A 19,436-nucleotide genomic window follows, 5' to 3' on the forward strand; every position below is an offset into this window, starting at 1 on the left:
AGGTGGATCGCTTGCACCTAGCACCCTTTCCCTCTGAACCTATTGAACCCTGGTTGTATGGTATGAGGAATGTCTTGATAGGAGAACAAGAAAGAGAGTAAATCGAGAGGACCCGGTGTCCAGTTGCAGGGGGTGGCAGGCTGACCGCTGTCCCACCACCAGCAAATGCTGGGATTAATAGAGTGAAACATCTGTGATTTGTGGCTCCCAGCTGATGACCCCATAGTTGGACAACCGAAAGCACTGTTGGCAGTACGACAGACAGTAAAGCCATTAGCTATTGAGAATGTGTTAACAGTTTATATTATGTTAAAGCACTATAACATGTTAAATATTTATAATGAAATGTCTGCATTCTGATAAAAATGTGAATGAGAAACAGATTTAATTGGCTCAAAATTTAACAGATTTATTTCTGGATAACTTGTAACAGTATATACACAAACATACAACAGGTGTCATTGTGCAGTTTTTATAGACCACTCTATAAAGGTGGGGGCATTCTTAAAATCACTAATCAACACAAACTGTATAATCATGTTTCACACAAATGAGAGTAATGTTAATGATGCCGCCCACCCCCCCCCCAACCCCCCAAAAAAGTCTGATTACAGGAAATTACAATGGAAACTAAAAGAACATCAAATAATTACTATTATTGCACAAAAGTCCAAAACTAAGACATACAAATACCTAAAATCTATTTCAAGCTACCAAATAAACATGAACATTTGAAAAAGCAAGCATAATCTTACAAATGCATAACATTACAGTATTAAAGAGTTAGTTCAACCTTTAATTATATCATCATTTACTCAACCTAATGTTGTGCCAAATGCATATGGCTTTATTTTTTGATTGGATCATAAAATAAGTTCACAACTTGGGCACCATTCAGTCACCATTCACTTTCATTACATATTCCATACAATGACTGTGAATAACATACTGCCCAACATATCAATTTGTGTTCCATGGAAGAAAGAGCATACTTGTTTGGAACAATATATGAGTAAATGATGAGAGCTAACCCGTTAAAAGACATATCATCATTCAAAGAAATATTATTATTCACAGAACCTATTAATTAAATTTTAAACTTCCCTTCATACCATTCATACCTTTTTCAACCTTTGACTAGGATGGAGCAGTGGTTCAACATCTATATATATTTCTTAAACTCCTATAAAATTTTTGAAACCTAATGTAGGTTGAAGTTTTTGAATTAATCTCTATCTCATTCAAAAATTATTCAAACTACAATACATTTTAATCTTAATCTTTACATCTTAATGTGTGCTCTGAGTTCCAATACACACAACCACAAATCATTAGCTCCAATATACATTTCTTAACATTGAATTTGGACAAAAACAATTGGAAAAGGTTGTTTCATATAAAAATGATTACTTTATACAGCTTCTGTGTTGTGCAACACTCAAGGCAAAAGGTGTGTATGATAGGAATGAAACTGCTATGCGTTGTCTTTTTTTAAAATGTTTTCATTGAAATGTCATTTAAATAACACATTATAAAACATTTGATATCACTACATATATAAAGTAAATATAAGTTGGCACGTCTAAGATATATGTATATGTGTAAGATTTCTTAAGAGTTCCTGGTACAAGCCATTTGCGCAAGATGTCAATGTGTATCTGTGTTTCTCAGGGCTGCTGCTGATACTGGCTCTCTGTGGCTGTATAAAAGTCCTCCAGTACACTCTGCAGGTACTCAAAGGTGGGTCTGTCCTCTGGCTTGTTCTTCCAGCACTCCAACATGATGTCATAGAGCTCTTGAGGGCAGGAGTCAAGACGCTGCATACGGTAACCTTTCTCCAAAGCGCGGATCACCTCTGGGTTTGTCATACCTAAACAGAGCATAAATGTAGATTCAAATGTTCTGTGCTTTCAAGGACTCACATGATGACATTCATGTCTTCTTTACTATTATTAATTATTAGCATATTCATACAGAGACCCTAAAAGGCTCAAATCATTCACTTAAAAAACAGATCTCATGATCAAAGACACCTTAAAGGAATAGTTCACCCAACATTAAAATTCTCTCATCATTTACTCTCATGCCATCCCAGATGTGTATGAGTTTCTTTCTTCAGCAGAGCACAAACTACGATTTTTAGAAGAATATTTCAGCTCTGTCCATACAATGCAATGAATGGGTGCCAAAGGTTTGTTTCTCCAAAAAGTACATAAAGACAGCATAAAAGTAATCCATACAAATCCAGTGTTTTAATCCATATCTTCAGAAGTGATATGATAGGTGTGGATGAGAAACAGATTAATATTTAAGTCTCTTTTTGCTAGAAATTCTTCTCCCTGCCCAGTAGAGGGAGATGTGCATGAAGAATGTGAATCACCAAAAACACAAAAAGAAGAATGTGAAAGTTAAAGTGGAGACTGACTGAGCAGAGAGGAGAATTTATAGTAAAAAAGGACATAATATTGATCTGTTTCTCACCCACACCTATCATATTGCTTCTGAAGACATTGATTTAACTACTGGAATCTTATGGATTAATGCTGTCTTTTGGAGCTTCAAAAATGTATGTTTGTTGCATTGTATGGACAAAAAGAGCTGTGAACTTCTAAAAATCTTCATTTGAGTTCAACAGATAAAGGAAAGTCATACACATCTGAGATGGCATAAGGGTGAGTAAATGATGAGAGAATTTACATTTTTGTGTGAACTATTCCTTTTATGTCTAGCTAATGACCTAATGTCTACCTTAATGATACCTAACTCCTGGAATGTCAGATAAAAAAAACATTATGCACAAAATCATTTTGACCGTGTTTAGAGCCCTGGGTCATTTTGTCCCATAATTGCATTCTTAGATGATTCTCCAAAACATGTGCATGTATCACTCAGAAAAGGCACAGAGAAAGGCAAAATATGACTTTTCTGCATCATGCATTTGTAGTTAAAGCATATAATAGAAGATCTTAGGCAAACAGCATCATTCCACTCCTGCTTATTATATTAAACAGACCTGGGTATGGTGTGCGACCATAACTAATGATTTCAGTCAGCAGAATGCCAAAGGACCACACGTCTGATTTGATGGTGAATGAACCATAGTTTATGGCCTCTGGAGCGGTCCACTTTATGGGGAACTTGGCACCTTTGATTATTAAAAAAACAATATTAACACACCCTCTGTTGGCAGTACTAAATAAAGAAATATACATTTATCCAAAATTAGGTTGTCTACAGTTTTATTGGCTGCTTATCATACTAACCTTCTCTGGCAGTGTATTCGTTGTCCTCTATGATACGGGCCAGACCAAAGTCAGCAATCTTACACACTAAACTCTTATTGACCAGGATGTTGGCCGCACGAAGGTCTCTGTGAATATAGTTCCTCTGCTCAATGTAAGCCATGCCTTCTGCTATCTGCAGTCAGGAAGTAACAGAGAGGATGAAATAAAAAGGTTTTTGCTTGAGTAAATAAACAAGCCAACAGATCAGAACTTGTAATTTCTTTTTATACTTTTAGGGTAATTAATGATTGTGTCTTACGGAGTGCAACTGAACAGGAGTTTGATAGTCAGCAAAGGCAATAAGCTATTATGCGAGAGAGTGTGTGTGTGTGTGTGTGTGTGTGTGTGTGTGTGTGAGCGTGTATTTATCACTTTGTGGGGACCAAATGTCCCCATAAGGATAGTAAAACCCGAAATTTTTGACCTTGTGGGAACATTTTGTCGGTCCCCATGAGGAAAACAGCTTATAAATCATACTAAATTATGTTTTTTGAAAATGTAAAAATGCAGAAAGTTTTCTGTGAGGGTTAGGTTTAGGGGTAGGGTTAGGTTTAGGGGATAGAATATAAAGTTTGTACAGTATAAAAACCATTATGTCTATGGAAAGTCCCATAAAACATGGAAACACAACATGTGTGTGTGTGTGTGTGTGTGTGTGTGTGTGTGTGTGTGTGAGCGTGTATTTATCACTTTGTGGGGACCAAATGTCCCCATAAGGATAGTAAAACCCGAAATTTTTGACCTTGTGGGAACATTTTGTCGGTCCCCATGAGGAAAACAGCTTATAAATCATACTAAATTATGTTTTTTGAAAATGTAAAAATGCAGAAAGTTTTCTGTGAGGGTTAGGTTTAGGGGTAGGGTTAGGTTTAGGGGATAGAATATAAAGTTTGTACAGTATAAAAACCATTATGTCTATGGAAAGTCCCATAAAACATGGAAACACAACATGTGTGTGTGTGTGTGTGTGTGTGTGTGTGTGAGCGTGTATTTATCACTTTGTGGGGACCAAATGTCCCCATAAGGATAGTAAAACCCGAAATTTTTGACCTTGTGGGAACATTTTGTCGGTCCCCATGAGGAAAACAGCTTATAAATCATACTAAATAATGTTTTTTGAAAATGTAAAAATGCAGAAAGTTTTCTGTGAGGGTTAGGTTTAGGGGTAGGGTTAGGTTTAGGGGATAGAATATAAAGTTTGTACAGTATAAAAACCATTATGTCTATGGAAAGTCCCATAAAACATGGAAACACAACATGTGTGTGTGTGTGTGTGTGTGTGTGTGTGTGTGAGCGTGTATTTATCACTTTGTGGGGACCAAATGTCCCCATAAGGATAGTAAAACCCGAAATGTTTGACCTTGTGGGGACATTTTGTCGGTCCCCATGAGGAAAACAGCTTATAAATCATACTAAATTATGTTTTTTGAAAATGTAAAAATGCAGAAAGTTTTCTGTGAGGGTTAGGTTTAGGGGTAGGGTTAGGTTTAGGGGATAGAATATAAAGTTTGTACAGTATAAAAACCATTATGTCTATGGAAAGTCCCCATAAAACATGGAAACACAACGTGTGTGTGTGTGTGTGTGTGTGTGTACGTGGATCTCCTTATCGGTCACGCCAGATTCACATCTGACTTTTTAAGTGTTTTAAATTCTCTTCCTCTTTCCAACTTAGTCACACCCTTTTTTGCAATGCCATTGCTATGCACAATTGCTTTCAAAAAGCTTCACTTTAATCAAACATTGTTTTGTCAATTGTATCATGTCTTATTTTCTGACCACATTATTCCAATAAAACTTTTCATATAACTTTCATTTTGGCCTTGAAATGCATCACATGATACTGAAAAAAGATTTCTGCTGCTTTAAATCGATAGTTTGCCAAATTTAAATAAATAAAATCTCAACACTTAATCTCCCTTATGTTGTTCCAAGCCTGTATGACTTTTTTTCCTCTGTGCAACACAAAGGAGAATTATTGCCTCAGCCATTCTTCATCTTCATTGCATACTTTTTTTCTAATGAACGTGAAAGGTGACCGAGGCTAACATTTTGCCCAACATCTCCTTTTTGTGTTTGAAGGAAAAATACAGGTTTGCAACATTATAAGGGTGGGTAAATTATGAGGTATTTTTCTTCTTTTTTTCAAAGTTTGGGTGAACTATCCCTTTAAGGAATCACTTGGTTGTACAATGGAGGGAACAAACTGATACTATCTTGGATTTAACAGTGACAAAGAGAAAGAGGAATAGATTATCTTGTTCGTGGGAGACTCCACTCTCTCAGACAGACTAACACACCTCTATACACAAATATTGCTGTATGTCAGTTATCACATTTGAATATTGAAATACCATGTCTACAAGGACAAACCTGACTTCCACATAAAGGAAGGTACATGCTGTTACAGTCCTCTGTTAGTATTTTTGTAATTTTTTTAGGGATTAACCCTTAAAGAAATTAATACTTTTTAACGTAAACAAACCTGAGTTAAAGTGTCTCACCTGTGCTGAAAAGTCAATCAGTTTAGGCAACCGGACGCGATTTCCTTCATCGCTTTTAAGGAAGTCCAGTAAACTTCCTATAAAGCACACACACAAACAAATGTTAAATAAAGATATCTACAACAATTTTGTTGTATATGCGTTGGAGTGACTTGACTCAGACCTTTCTCCATGAACTCTGTAATGATGAAAATGGGCTCCTCCTTGGTGACCACAGCGTTGAGACGGACCAGTTTGTCATGCTGGAGGGTTTTCATTAAGTTTGCCTCCATGAGGAAAGCCTCCACAGACATAGTACCAGGCTTCATCGTCTTCACTGCCACTTTTGTGTGCTTGTTGTACATTGCTATGGACAGAATAGACATGAGTTTCATTAGTATTCTTCATCATAGCAAAATAATTTAGAGTAGGTAGACAATAACATACATAAAAAATGTTTTGGTTACTTTAGACCAATCCTTTGGCAATGTCACCGCTTATGTCACATACGGAAGTGGTGAAAAAAAATGTGCACAAACAAAATACTTTTATAGGATTCTGTTGTTGAAAAATTATTTTGAGGGCACTCAAAGATGGCTGTGGCTTCAAGCCATCAACAAAGCTGACTGAACTGAGGAGATCATTGCAACGCACTGCTTTGTAGCAAACATTTACAGTGAACATTATTACAGGTATGTTATTAACTCATATTATTATAATTTAATATATGTTGTATAGCTGAGAATGTCTGAATTTATGATGGTTTTGTGTCATACTTTCATTTAATTGTCTAATGTGTCAAATAGAACACAACAGTCTACCAGCTTTCTGCTAGCAAATACTGCGCATGCGCTAAAATTTCTCTAAACAATAGGATTGGTCTATAGAGCTGTTCAACCATAACGTCAATTTGTTGGCGAACCTGGAAGGCTAATTCCCCATGTGTTCCCTCTGGATTTTCCTATAGTTTTTCAAATTATGAGTAAAATTATGTCTGAGGTAAACATTACTTCAAGATATTTTAAGGGTTTCTTCCACAACACAAATTACACATTCGTACCCTAACGAGTTGCTAAATAAGGACAAAAACGGAAAACCGTTTTAGTCCTTATCTAGCAACATACTTTTTTAAAAAACATGGTGGCTTCAAATTAATGTTTGGGGTATAACTTTGTGTAATTGATGTAGAACAAAATGTCCAAGTATCTTCAAGTAATGTTTACCACAGACCTTATTTTACTCATAAATCCAGAACTGTCATTATTAAAATCCAGAGGAAACCCATTTCTCAAAAATGCTAATTATCTTGCATTTTTTGTGTTCTACAACCTGAATAGCTGTATAGAACCAAAAAGAGTTTTGCAGGCTAATGCCACAGGAGAACCACAAAGAATGTTGCATTCGTGCACACACACAAAAAAAGTTTACCTAAAAATTGTGCTTCATGTGGTCAAAATCAATATATTACACCAACAAAGCTTATTTTAGGTGTTAGGTCAGTTAAAAAAAATACAAATAAATAAAAAGCTCCTTTAGGTGACAATTGCAGGTTTCCATTTTTTACAGCGTACTAATGCTTTAAAAAAAAAAAGAAAACATTACACTAATCTTAAGAACCTATAATATAACATCAAGGACCTTTTCAGTGTCCAAAGAATAATAGACTTAAAACCCCCAAACATTTTTTTTCTTTTTCTTGCTCCCCAATTTGGAATGCCCAAATCCCAATGCACTCTAAGTCCTCATGGTGGCATAGTGACTCAGCAGAGGACAAATCTCAGTTGCCTTCGTGTCTGAGACTGTCAACCCATGTATCGTATAATGTGGCTTGATGAGCGCATTACCACGGAGACATAGCACGTGTGGAGGCTTCAGGCCATCCACCGCGGTATCCACGCACAACTCAACACCCCCCCAAAAAAGGGTTCTTGATAAGAAAGTATTCTTTGCTGTAACGATGGTGCCACAAAGAGCTATTGAAGAACCTTTATTTTTAAGAGTGTAAAGAAGATGCATATTAGAATGTACATTATAGTAAGAAAAAGCAGTGTCTTACCCATCCAGACCTCTCCAAACTGCCCCGCGCCTAGGCGTTTATCCAGTTTGAGTGACTCACGTGGGATCTCCCAGGCATCTTTCTCCCAAGGTTTCTGTGGTTTGGGACTCAGACAGGGACTGGTAAGAGACTGACACAGCCCATCACTCTGCTCTGTAGTGACACAGACACAATACGCTATCAGACAGATGTTTTTCTTTAGTATTTTTATAAGAAAATCTAATTTCGAGAGAGATGTTTTTGAGGAGAGCAGTATTATGCAAATGTAACAACTTAGCACCTCTCACTCAGTAGTGGGAGGTATGTGCGCAAGTGCATATTACATTATTGTACATGCCACATTCTCAATTGAAGACATTACAAATTAATTAGTTTTTTTAAAAACAGTGATATCTGGTGGATCGGAGATCACACACATTCAGATGTGGTTTTCCAGCAGGACAATATCAAACCACATATTGCCTGGATTACAAGTGCATGGATGCGTAAGAAGAGGGTACGGGTGCTAGATTGGCCTGCCTGCAGTCCTGACCTGTCTCCAATTGAGAATTTGTGGTATTATGATGGCAAAAAGGCATGCAATTGCGTTGCTGAAGACCTGTAAAATGGATGAATGGGGGAAAATTCGGCTTGCTTAACTGAACAAACTTGTGTGTTTAGTGCCAAAATGCTTAATAAGTGTTATTAGAAGAAATTGTGATGTTATGCAGCGGTAAACACTGGACTGTCCCAATTTTTTTGGAGCATGTTTTGATCATCTGATTTGAAATGAGTGTATATTCAAAAATAAAAAAAATAAATATATGTATGAATAAATGTGTTGTAGTAGTGCTTTCAATATAGCACAGGGTGAGTAGACTTACATATCACTCCTATTTTTCATAGTTACAACTTACCCAACTGAATTGGAGTTGTACTTTAATAGATAAAAAAAAGTTTCTTATGTGCAGGGTTATTGTTTAGGTTAATCTTTAGTAATTATAATTAGCTTAATATAAAAACAGTAGAAGTTTATGCCATCATTTACATTAGTAAGTAAACATTGTGTCTGAGTGTCTCTTACTCTTGTAGTGGCTGATGAGTTCCTGCAGGGTGCTAAAGGTGATACGAGGAGAGATATAGAAACCGCCGTTATCCAGCGTACGAATCTTATAATGCTTCACCGTATCTCCTGCTTGTGGGTCGCTGTCTTTGACAGACAGGGAATAGCTTCCTGAGAGGAAAAGTTGCAGAAGTCTTTAAGAGCAGATTTAATCAGGTAGATCTGCAGCTAAACTAAATAAAATTCTAATAACTGATAAAATAAACCAAAATCTTTGAATGCTGTTAATGAGTAAACTCTTTATTTTTGGCTATTTATGGAGTCCTCTCAGTTTTGGCGCTACCTTGTGTTAATGACTGAATGTAACGTACCCTTGGTGGTCTCACTGTCTCTGATCATAAAAAATCCTGTTTTATTTCCAGCGGCCAGCAGCTGTCTCTCTGCATCCTTTCTGCTGACACCTTTAAAAAACCAACTGAAACACATGCAGACACATATGAACCTTTGCTAATGTTGACTTAAGATGTATTGGGCATTACTGTGAACATTTGTCATTTTTATTGCTTTTATAGAAATAATTCTACTGAAACTTATTCTTTTAATGGCATTTATGAACCATGCATTGAAAGAAAGATGTATGCCATGCTTTCAATATCACCTTATTGCAATCCTGCAAGTTTAAGTACCTTATACAGGTGAAACTCGAAAAATTAGAATATCGTGCAAAAGTTCATTAATTTCAGTAATTCAAATTAAAAGGTGAAACTAATATATTATATAGACTCATTACAAGCAAAGTAAGATATTTCAAGCCTTTATTTGATATAATTTTGATGATTATGGCTTACAGCTTATGAAAACCCCAAATTCAGAATCTCAGTAAATTAGAATATTGTGAAAAGGTTCAGTATTGTAGGCTCAAAGTGTCAAACTCTAATCAGCTAAACACCTGCAAAGGGTTCCTGAGCCTTTAAATGGTCTCTCAGTCTGGTTCAGTTGAATTCACAATCATGGGGAAGACTGCTGACCTGACAGTTGTGCAGAAAACCATCATTGACACCCTCCACAAGGAGGGAAAGCCTCAAAAGGTAATTGCAAAAGAAGTTGGATGTTCTCAAAGTGCTGTATCAAAGCACATTAATAGAAAGTTAAGTGGAAGGGAAAAGTGTGGAAGAAAAAGGTGCACAAGCAGCAGGGATGACCGTAGCCTGGAGAGGATTGTCAGGAAAAGGCCATTCAAATGTGTGGGGAGCTTCACAAGGAGTGGACTGAGGCTGGAGTTACTGCATCAAGAGCCACCACACACAGACGGGTCCTGGACATGGGCTTCAAATGTCAAACGTCTTACCTGGGCTAAAGAAACAAAGAACTGGTCTGTTGCTCAGTGGTCCAAAGTCCTCTTTTCTGATGAGAGCAAATTTTGCATCTCATTTGGAAACCAAGGTCCCAGAGTCTGGAGGAAGAATGGAGAGGCACACAAACCAAGATGCTTGAAGTCCAGTGTGAAGTTTCCACAGTCTGTGTTGGTTTGGGGAGCCATGTCATCGGCTGGTGTTGGTCCACTGTGCTTTATTAAGTCCAGAGTCAACGCAGCCGTCTACCGGGACATTTTAGAGCACTTCATGCTTCCTTCAGCAGACAAGCTTTATGGAGATGCTGACTTCATTTTCCAGCAGGACTTGGCACCTGCCCACACTGCCAAAAGTACCAAAACCTGGTTCAATGGCCATGGTATTACTGTGCTTGATTGGCCAGCAAACTCGCCTGAGCTGAACCCCATAGAGAATCTATGGGGCATTGCCAAGAGAAAGATGAGAGACATGAGACCAAACAATGCAGAAGAGCTGAAGGCCGCTATTGAAGCATTTTGGTCTTCCATAACACCTCAGCAGTGCCACAGGCTGATAGCATCCATGCCACGCCGCATTGAGGCAGTAATTAACGCAAAAGGGGCCCAAACCAAGTACTGAGTACATATGCATGATTATACTTTTCAGAGGGCCGACATTTCTGTATTTAAAATCCTTTTTTTTTTTATTGATTTCATGTAATATTCTAATTTTCTGAGATTCTGAATTTGGGGTTTTCATAAGCTGTAAGCCATAATCATCAAAATTATATCAAATAAAGGCTTGAAATATCTTACTTTGCTTGTAATGAGTCTATATAATATATTAGTTTCACCTTTTAAGTTGAATTACTGAAATTAATGAACTTTTGCACGATATTCTAATTTTTCGAGTTTCACCTGTATATTCACACACATTATAATACATATTTTATCAGTTATTTATCTTCTATGAGGTTTGCAATGTGTGCAACCTTGGAACTTTTTCATTGTTCAACCCCCAGAGAGTTGAGGGGGTGGTGCGCTGGAGGCATTGCCCCCTAGATTTTACTTGTGCTACCCACCAAGTAAAATGGTTAAGCCTGAAGAATGCAGTCAATAAGACAATTAGTGTTAAAACTGAGAAAATGTAATGAGATTATTTACTTGTAGTTTGCTGTATATGGGTCCAAATTACACAAAAGTTGCACTCATCAACAAAAGTACAGTACACAATATAAACCGGTGCATTGACTCACTCTTCAGTTTCCAGAGTATCCTTGGCAACATAATTATTGGGGATGAAGCCCTCCTGACCACTGCTGAGAGAGGCTGCTTTCCACCACTCACCTGACCTAATCAATCAATCAATCAATCAATCAATCAATTAATCAATCAATTCATCCAACAATAAAAAAAGTGAGATCGCAAATCCTCAAATGGAATCAGAGGCTTACTTACTCCTGTAGTATTTTGAGTCTGTCTCCCTTTTTGAAGCCCAGATCACCTTCATGCATAGCTTCATAGTCATACAGAGCGATGGCAATGTTATCTGAATCTAAGGGCAACAGAGCGTTTATGGAAACTTGCGTCAAATGGAAAATTTTGTGTGAAAGCTGTGATCACACATTCACAAAAGTTCAGAGCATGAATTTGTCACACATTTACTGTTAATAACAACACAACACATGCTCTCTACCAATACCAGCCTACATAAACCTACACAGTTCCTACTGTAAAACAGATGTGTTTAAAGGTGATAAATAATTGTATGCTAAAATACTTTAAGCAATCCTTGTAAAATTTTCTGAGAAAATTATAAGTGAGCCATTCGTACAACCTAGTCTCATAGAATCAACGTGACTATAACTCAATTTTGCAAATTGAGTTTTACGTACCATGATCTTGTGGTTTGCAAGTGTTTGTCTTCCATGCGCACAAGTGCTTTTGATAGTGGCGCACGTGTTAGGGTTATTGTTAGCGCTATGATGCCAAGTGCTTCGCTTGCATCAGGCCCCGGGTAAGGATGTCTCTTTTGTTTACCTCTCATTTGCTTTTACAACACTATTGGTAGGTTTAGGTGTTGGTTAAGGGTAAGGAAGTCTGTTTTCTTTTACCTCTCATTTGATTTTAGAAAACTTTTGGTTAGGTTTAGGTTAAAGTTTTACGTTAGGGAAGTACGTTTTACTCATTACAGCCTCCCTCTAATATTCACCTTAAAAACATTGTTTGATTATAACACTTTTTCACTTGCTTTTGGCACCTCTCATTTGATTTTAGATAACTTTTGGTTAGGTTTAGGTTAAAGTTTTATGTTAGGGAAGTACGTTTTACTCATTACAGCCTCCATCTAATATTCACTTTAAAAACATTGTTTGATTACAACACTGTTTCACTTGCTTTTGGCACCCCTTGCTGGACATTTCACTGGGAAACTGCAGCCAAACATGCAATACAGCATGTAATTTTTGTTTGCAAATGTGTTGCCATGGTCACATAATTTTCATGAGACCAGGCTGCATTCATAGGTAGATTCCCCAGAAAAGTTTAAACATTGTTGCTTTGTGGCACTATCAAAAGTTTGCTCTTGTTGCTTGCATCCTGACCAGCCTAATATAGCAACATTGACTCCAACCAATAGCGTGAGTATGGGACAGGACTATCTGATTGTCGGGCCAATGGTAGACTGATAGAAGTGCTCAGGAAGCCTGTTTGAAAAGTCATTATTATTGCAGCTGTGTTTGGAAATTACATACTTTCGTCTTTAAGGTTTGAAATTCTGTTATTTTTGCTTCAGCTGCAGAAAACATTGAGGTTAATTGAAAAAGTGCATGATGCAAACTATAAAAAGCAACTCTACTAAACCTCATGAGACGCTATAAGTGCATTTTGACCTACATGTTCAAAACCACATTAAAATGTGTTAAAAACTAAATCGTCCTCTTTCTCATAATGGTCAATCTATTTGGTAGATGTGCATGTTTTAAAATGAATACCTTTCATATTTTACAATAATCCAACATTCTGAAAGTGAACGTGCTATAAAACAGAGTGTAGAGGATTTTGTAAATGTGCAACTTCACTCACTGTCATTGGCAGGATTAGGTGGGTTGGAGTTGGTTCTGTTCTACAAGTCAAAAAAGAAAGAGGTGCAGAATTGAAGGCAAGCACTTTATTTCAAGGATGAACTGTCACCAGACATCTCACTACTCTGTTTTGAGCAGAAAAATAACTATCTGTTACAGCCAGGAAGCTTAGATTAGGATATCAGTTTAAAATGACATTTTAATCTAAACCAATGTACAAATAAAGTAGAAGTAGCTATAAACCAAGCGCAGAACCACATGATAAATGGTGTGTACAGAACTGTGCAAAAGTCTCAGGCACATAAAATGTTTCACAAAAACATTTGTCTTAAGATGGTTATTTATATCTGCTACTTTAATGTGTCAATAGGAAATATAAATTTTATACTCCCAAACATTCCTTTTCCAAATAGAATACAACAGAAGAACAGGGAGCCTTGCAACAGATGGCATGGCCCTCACAGAGCCCCCCACTGACCATCGGGTCAGTCTGGGATTACACGAAAAGACAGTAGTAATTGAGACAGCCTAATTAAATAAAAGAACTGTGGCAAATTCTCTAAGAAGCTTGGAACATCCTATCTGCCAACAACCAAGAAAAACTCTGTCCAGGTGTAAGTAGGAGAATTGGTCCTGTTTTGAAAGCAAAAGTGTTCACAACAAATATTAATTTAGCTCTTTTTCTGTTTACTGGGCTTTGTATTACGTTAACTGATTCATGAAAACTATTTATGTCATTATTTTGTTTAAGAAATCCTCACTTTGAAAGTTTTGTGCCTAAATGTTTGCATATTACTGTATGTAAATATCCAAAGATCACTTACTATTGGAACAAAAAAAGAGCTGTTCTGTAGATACTTTCATATTCTCAAATGTGATTTTAAAATGCAATATGCTAAAGTTGCTAAATAAGGACTACAACTACCACAAGGAGTTTATTTGCTTGACAAATCAGATAACTGTTGTAGTCCTTAAGTAGCAAGTTTGTCAGCAGCCATATCACCCTGTAGCTCAAGACTGGTTGCCCACTGAAGCTAAGCAGGGTTGAACCTGGTCAGTACCTGGATGGAAGACCTCCTGTGGAAAACTAAGTTTACTGCTGGAAGAGGTATTAGGGAGGCTCACCCTGCTGTCTGTGTTGGTGCTAATGCCCCAGTATAGTGACGGGATCACTATACTGTAAAAAGGCACTGTCCTTTGGATGAGATGTTAAAAAACTGAGGTCCTGACTCTGTGGTCATTAAAAATCTCAGGGCACTTCTTGTAAAGAGTAGGGGGGTGTAATTCAGGTGACCTGGCCAAATTCCCCCCATTGGCTCTTCTCAATCATGGCCTCCTAATAATCCCCATCCATTAATTGCTCTATTACTCGCCTCTCCACCAATAGTTGATGTGTGGAGAGTGTACTGGCGCACTATGGCTGCTGTCACATCATCCAGGTGGATCCTGCACACTGGTGGTGGTTGAGGAGAGTCCCCTGTTCACTGTGTAAAGCGCTTTGAGTGTAGTGTCAAAAAAGTGCTATATACATTTTCATTAATTCATTCAAGTTGTTAGAAGCATCCATTTTGAAAGCACACATTGGCTTTAAAAGTTACGTTTAGAAAGCAGAAGTATTATATACAAGGCCACAAAATGTGCTGAAACAAGGTATCAATTCTGATTATTTAAGCACAGCCTAACTCAGCATTGTTTAGCAGAAATTTTTTCACAGAAATCATTCTCTGGAATAACCCTAAAAAAAAGGTTTCCACAGTGCTCTTGACCAGTTTGCTCTGAAAACCCAGAAACTGCCTGATAAAGCTTCTACTTACAGCTTTGCTCCCTGTCGTGGGGTCTTTGACGTAATGTGTTGTCAGGTTGCGACTGTCATCGCTGCCCATCGACTTGCCAATCGGATCCTGCTCCGGCTTGGATCCCACACAACCCATGGTGAAGACTGAAGAGTTCACCACAGAGGACACTGATTACTAAACAAATGATGCAGATCATCCTTGTACATTTAGAAATAGTACATCCCTTCCAAAATAGAAAATAATATGCAAAACAGGGGTTGCTCTGAGTTCCCATTAACAATGACATGACTGTTGCTGTAGTACCAGAATCAGAAATATTTATTTTGCAACCTTATAAAAACATACAGTTTGCTGTTTATTTATTCAAAATACTTCGGTTAATTATAATCTAATTCATATCAAATGCACAAGCAGTTATAATTAATGAAGCAATGACACTGTCATGGCAAAGATTATGCAGTTTTATAGTTGTTGGAGTGTTTTTGTCATGCTAAGCATTTTCAAGATTGTTTTTAGTTGTTTTTTTTTTCATTACAAAACCTGAAAATTCACTACATTGGGCATTTTTGCTATCACATTTTAATTATCTGGGCTATTTTGGTACTTTCAGTGGCATTTTTGCCCTGAGCCCTGGTTAAATTCTGCTTAAGCAGTTCTTAATCTAGAAATTAATTTGCATGAACGTCAAATTGATCCATAAACTGCATTAAGAATTCATATATATTATGTAAACTTTGTTCAAAAATGTTATCAAAAGTGCAGCATTTTTGTACAGCACAGGCAAGTTGAACCTAATAATCAAAGTAAAAATTGGTAAGATGATACCTCACATAAGTATTTCCATTCAGTGCTGAAGACAATTTCACAGGATCCAAAATGGTTAAATCTAATGAGCCACACTCAAATGGACTTCACCGGTTAATGTAGTAAAAGTAGAAATAACCAGTTTGCTGCTTTGACTTCCACATTGGTAGGCTGCAGTCTAGTTTCTCACCCACCTGTGGTTTTGACATTAACTCGCTCATATATGCACACAAGGAAGCTGCTCAGTGGAAACTGTGGTTGGTTAAAGCCTAATGTTCAAAGCAGATTCGAATAAGCTAACCAACATCCTAACACTTTTCTGAGTAACAGAACATGATGAAGCTGAAATTTTAGTATATATTATATAATAATATATAATAATAATAAATTGCGTAAAGTCCAAATTAAATTCAGTCATTAAAAAGTGATGATTACATTGCTATGAAATGCTCAAATAGATTCAGACCTCTAACGGATGGCGAATGTGATTTTTACCGCTTGCTCAATTAACTTATTTAAAATATCTCAATGCAACACAATACTTTAGCATTTCACCGCAACTTAATTTCATTGTGTACAGTCCATCTATTTTTATTTAATACAATGGTGTTGAGAACATGTGAATAATAAAACTCCATACTATTTGAGTAGAGCCTACATTTTATTTTCATAATAGGGAAACTCATTTTGATTGTGTGGAACCAATGTCCACAACTGATTTAAGTTAAACTTTATTATTTTTGAATGAGAGAGAGGATGGAAACAATATATTTATGTGCTTTTTGGCCTCTCTGTAGAAATCAACAACTTTAAGAAGTAAATATAGGACTTTCAACTTGCTTTAGATTGAAATGTATGTGTTACAGCCAGGGGTGTAGATTCCAGGGGGGATGGGGGGGATGATTCCTTTGGTGTTTGATGATTAACTCGTGCCCTTAATCAGCACACACATGTCCCCACCAGGGCTGGGTTGGTAAACTGGCATTCCGGGTATTTTCCCGGTGGGCCGGCGCACTGGGGCCGATCGGGGCGGACTGGCCATCGGGAGAACCGGGCTGGCCGTGAAACGGGGTGAATGGGCTGCGATAAGCTGAAATGCCTCTTTTGGGCCAGTTTCTATGTAAAATCCCAGGCCAATTTCTCTTCCCAGTCCACCCCTAGTCCCCACAAAACCACAACCAAAACACTTTTTATATATATATATATATATAAATGAGCAGTCTGTTTGTATTGAAGATAACCAGGATAGAAATAGGAAAATAGGGCCAATGTTATTGGAGTGTCTAATCAACATATTCAACATTGACTTGTAATTCAAGAACTCCTGCTCTTCGCTTGAAGTAAAATTGGCTCATTCAATAGAAGCAATTTTGTTTTTAGAAATGTTTATGTAACGCATAAAGAAGAACTAATTTTCCTCGGCCTGATCTCCCATGTTCTGCTTTCTCTTTCATTTAAATTGTCCATTTTATGAGTTTCTTGAGTTACCTTTTTGTTGCTTTTGATTTCGGATGCATTTTAGAAACATCTTTAGCCTTACCAATTGACTTTTTTATGAGGTCAGGGTCATTTTCAAGCCTTTAACTAGCCTTCTATGTAGTCTCCTTTCCACTCAACCTGCTTGATGCCGGCTGTGATCTCCAGTGCATTTCCTTCTTCCGACTCAGGCTCTGATGATAACTGATCTTACCCGGAGGAGATTTTTCACATTTGCCTTTCGACAGTGTCGCCCATCCCATCCACAAATTTTTTTTTCCCACAAAGCCCCAGAACTCAGAGGAACCACCTCCACATTTTTTTTTTTTTACCAGAGGAACAGGATTGGAATCACCACAAAAATATGTGTCAGTTCCACTTAGTCAGAACTCTATTTTTTTGTTTGGATATTCTGTATAAACTGTTCTGTATTCTGTATAAACTGTTCTGTATTCTGTATAAACTGTGAGAACATGACACAGGCTCAATTAGGCAAATAATATAGCCAAAAGAAAAATTTGAAATAGAACTGTAAAGAGTGTTGTGCATCCATAAATTTACATTTACATAAGGAGAGGGGACATTGTGAGGAGGAAGAAAAATATTAAAATGTGACCTCTGGTATTGTTATGTTCTGTAAAAGTCTAGTGTGCTATGGAAGTACAATAAGGTGTAACTAAACCTAAAGCTTTTAGACATGTGGGTTCCTCAAACACAGGTGACAACTCTACATGAAAGATTTTCGGGATTTGACAAAGTTACTGCATCATGACATGGTTAAGAATTTAATCCAAGTGAATTGTGAAGAAAAGTGAATAAAGAGATTAAACACATGTCTCTCGATAAAATATTAAAGGAATATTCTGGGATCAGTACAAGTTAAGCTATATCGACAGCATTTATAGCATAATGTTGATTACTACAAAAATTACTTTTGACTTGCCCCTCCTTTTTTTTTTTAATCTGGGTTACAGTGAGGCTCTTGCAATGGAAGTGAATGGAGCCAATTCTTAAACGTTAAAATATTTTAAACTTTTGTTTTCTCAATACTATAGCCACAAGAGGCAAACAATACAGCAACATGAATTTAGTGTGGTGAAATACCTTACAAAACGTTTCAGTGTAAAACTATTCAAGTATACAATTTTGTTGCCATGACGATGTACTACTGTGAACCCTAAAATGACGATTTAAAATGTTTTAAACAACTAAAATAATAACAAATTTAAACAGAAGAATTGAGCAACTAAATTCTATTTTTTATAAAATTTTAATTTTATAAAATTAAAAGCTTCGGATCTCTGCCTTTAAACCCTCGAAAAATTGGCCCCATTCACTTCCATTGTAAGAGCCTAACCTAAGAAAAAGAGGGGTAAGTCAAAAGAAATGTTTGTGGTAATCAATGATATGCCACAAATGATGTCGATTGAGCTTAACTTGTATTGAACCCGGAATATTCCTTTAATTTAACAGCTCTTACCAAATGAATGATAAAGTGAAAGTATTCGAAATAATTCAAACTACAAAGAGAAGCATGACAGTCAACAAAGGCTATATTTAATCTGTTATAGAAAAACGTTTAAACGACCAAAGGAAAATCTTCGCTTCAGTTGAAAAATACAATTCATCATTTTAAAAGAAACGGGTAGCCTAAATGTCGGTAGGCAATATTTTTACGTAAAAAAACAAGATGTACAAATAGTTTAAGCGAACTCACCAGTTAAATTCCAACCGAAGAATATATTTCCGTATTCACAATATCTCGACAACTGACCGAGATGGAGAAAATGTTCTAGTTGCTTTACACCGGCTCCTCCATCACAGTGATGCGAGTGCTGAGCTGTTCTACTGTCCAAGAGGAAGTTAAAGGCTGTGTCTCAAAACTGGTTAACTGCCTATTTATTTGAATGACTATCTAGCACGTGTTTGCATAGAAAAACAATGCGGATGGAAGCACAAAGACGTTCGGTGTGAACAGCCCCTAGACGCTAAATATGCTGCGGTTTTGACGCCCCTAAAAGCTCACAAAGTCTTGAGACACAGTCAAACTCTAACACCAGTCAGAGGAAATGTCATGTATAT

The 19,436-nt window shown here is 37.0% G+C and overlaps 1 protein-coding gene across 2 annotated transcripts; it reads right to left on the reverse strand.

The window, feature by feature from the left end:
- Nucleotides 1-503: 503 nt before the first annotated feature.
- Nucleotides 504-19,414, reverse strand: hck (HCK proto-oncogene, Src family tyrosine kinase). 2 transcript variants are annotated; one of them, XM_052105226.1, is made up of 13 exons: nt 19,072-19,414; nt 15,093-15,248; nt 13,280-13,319; nt 11,654-11,750; nt 11,452-11,547; nt 9,237-9,340; nt 8,887-9,036; nt 7,824-7,976; nt 5,952-6,134; nt 5,789-5,865; nt 3,264-3,417; nt 3,014-3,145; nt 504-1,870 (listed from the first exon to the last, which is right to left on the reverse strand). In XM_052105226.1, the coding sequence occupies exons 2-13, from the start codon at nt 15,207-15,209 to the stop codon at nt 1,668-1,670; spliced, it is 1,506 nt and encodes a 501-aa protein (XP_051961186.1). In that variant the 5' UTR covers nt 15,210-15,248; nt 19,072-19,414; the 3' UTR covers nt 504-1,667. The 2 variants fall into 2 exon arrangements, with proteins under 2 accessions (XP_051961186.1, XP_051961187.1); XM_052105227.1 differs by having other exon boundaries at nt 15,093-15,217; nt 19,072-19,205.
- Nucleotides 19,415-19,436: the final 22 nt, after the last annotated feature.

Source organism: Xyrauchen texanus, chromosome 35 (assembly GCF_025860055.1).
Source record: "Xyrauchen texanus isolate HMW12.3.18 chromosome 35, RBS_HiC_50CHRs, whole genome shotgun sequence".
NCBI lineage: Eukaryota > Metazoa > Chordata > Actinopteri > Cypriniformes > Catostomidae > Xyrauchen > Xyrauchen texanus.

What these genes read in the sequence shown, in the direction of transcription:
- hck (XM_052105226.1), bottom strand. Translation starts at nt 15,209, where the DNA reads ATGGGTTGTGTGGGATCCAAGCCGGAGCAGGATCCGATTGGCAAGTCG. An exon ending in AGACAGTGAGACCACCAAGG is followed by an intron (nt 9,037 to 9,236) that starts GTACGTTACATT and finishes TTTTCCTCTCAG; the next exon opens with GAAGCTATTCCCTGTCTGTC. An exon ending in TGGTCGCACACCATACCCAG is followed by an intron (nt 1,871 to 3,013) that starts GTCTGTTTAATA and finishes TGCTCTGTTTAG; the next exon opens with GTATGACAAACCCAGAGGTG.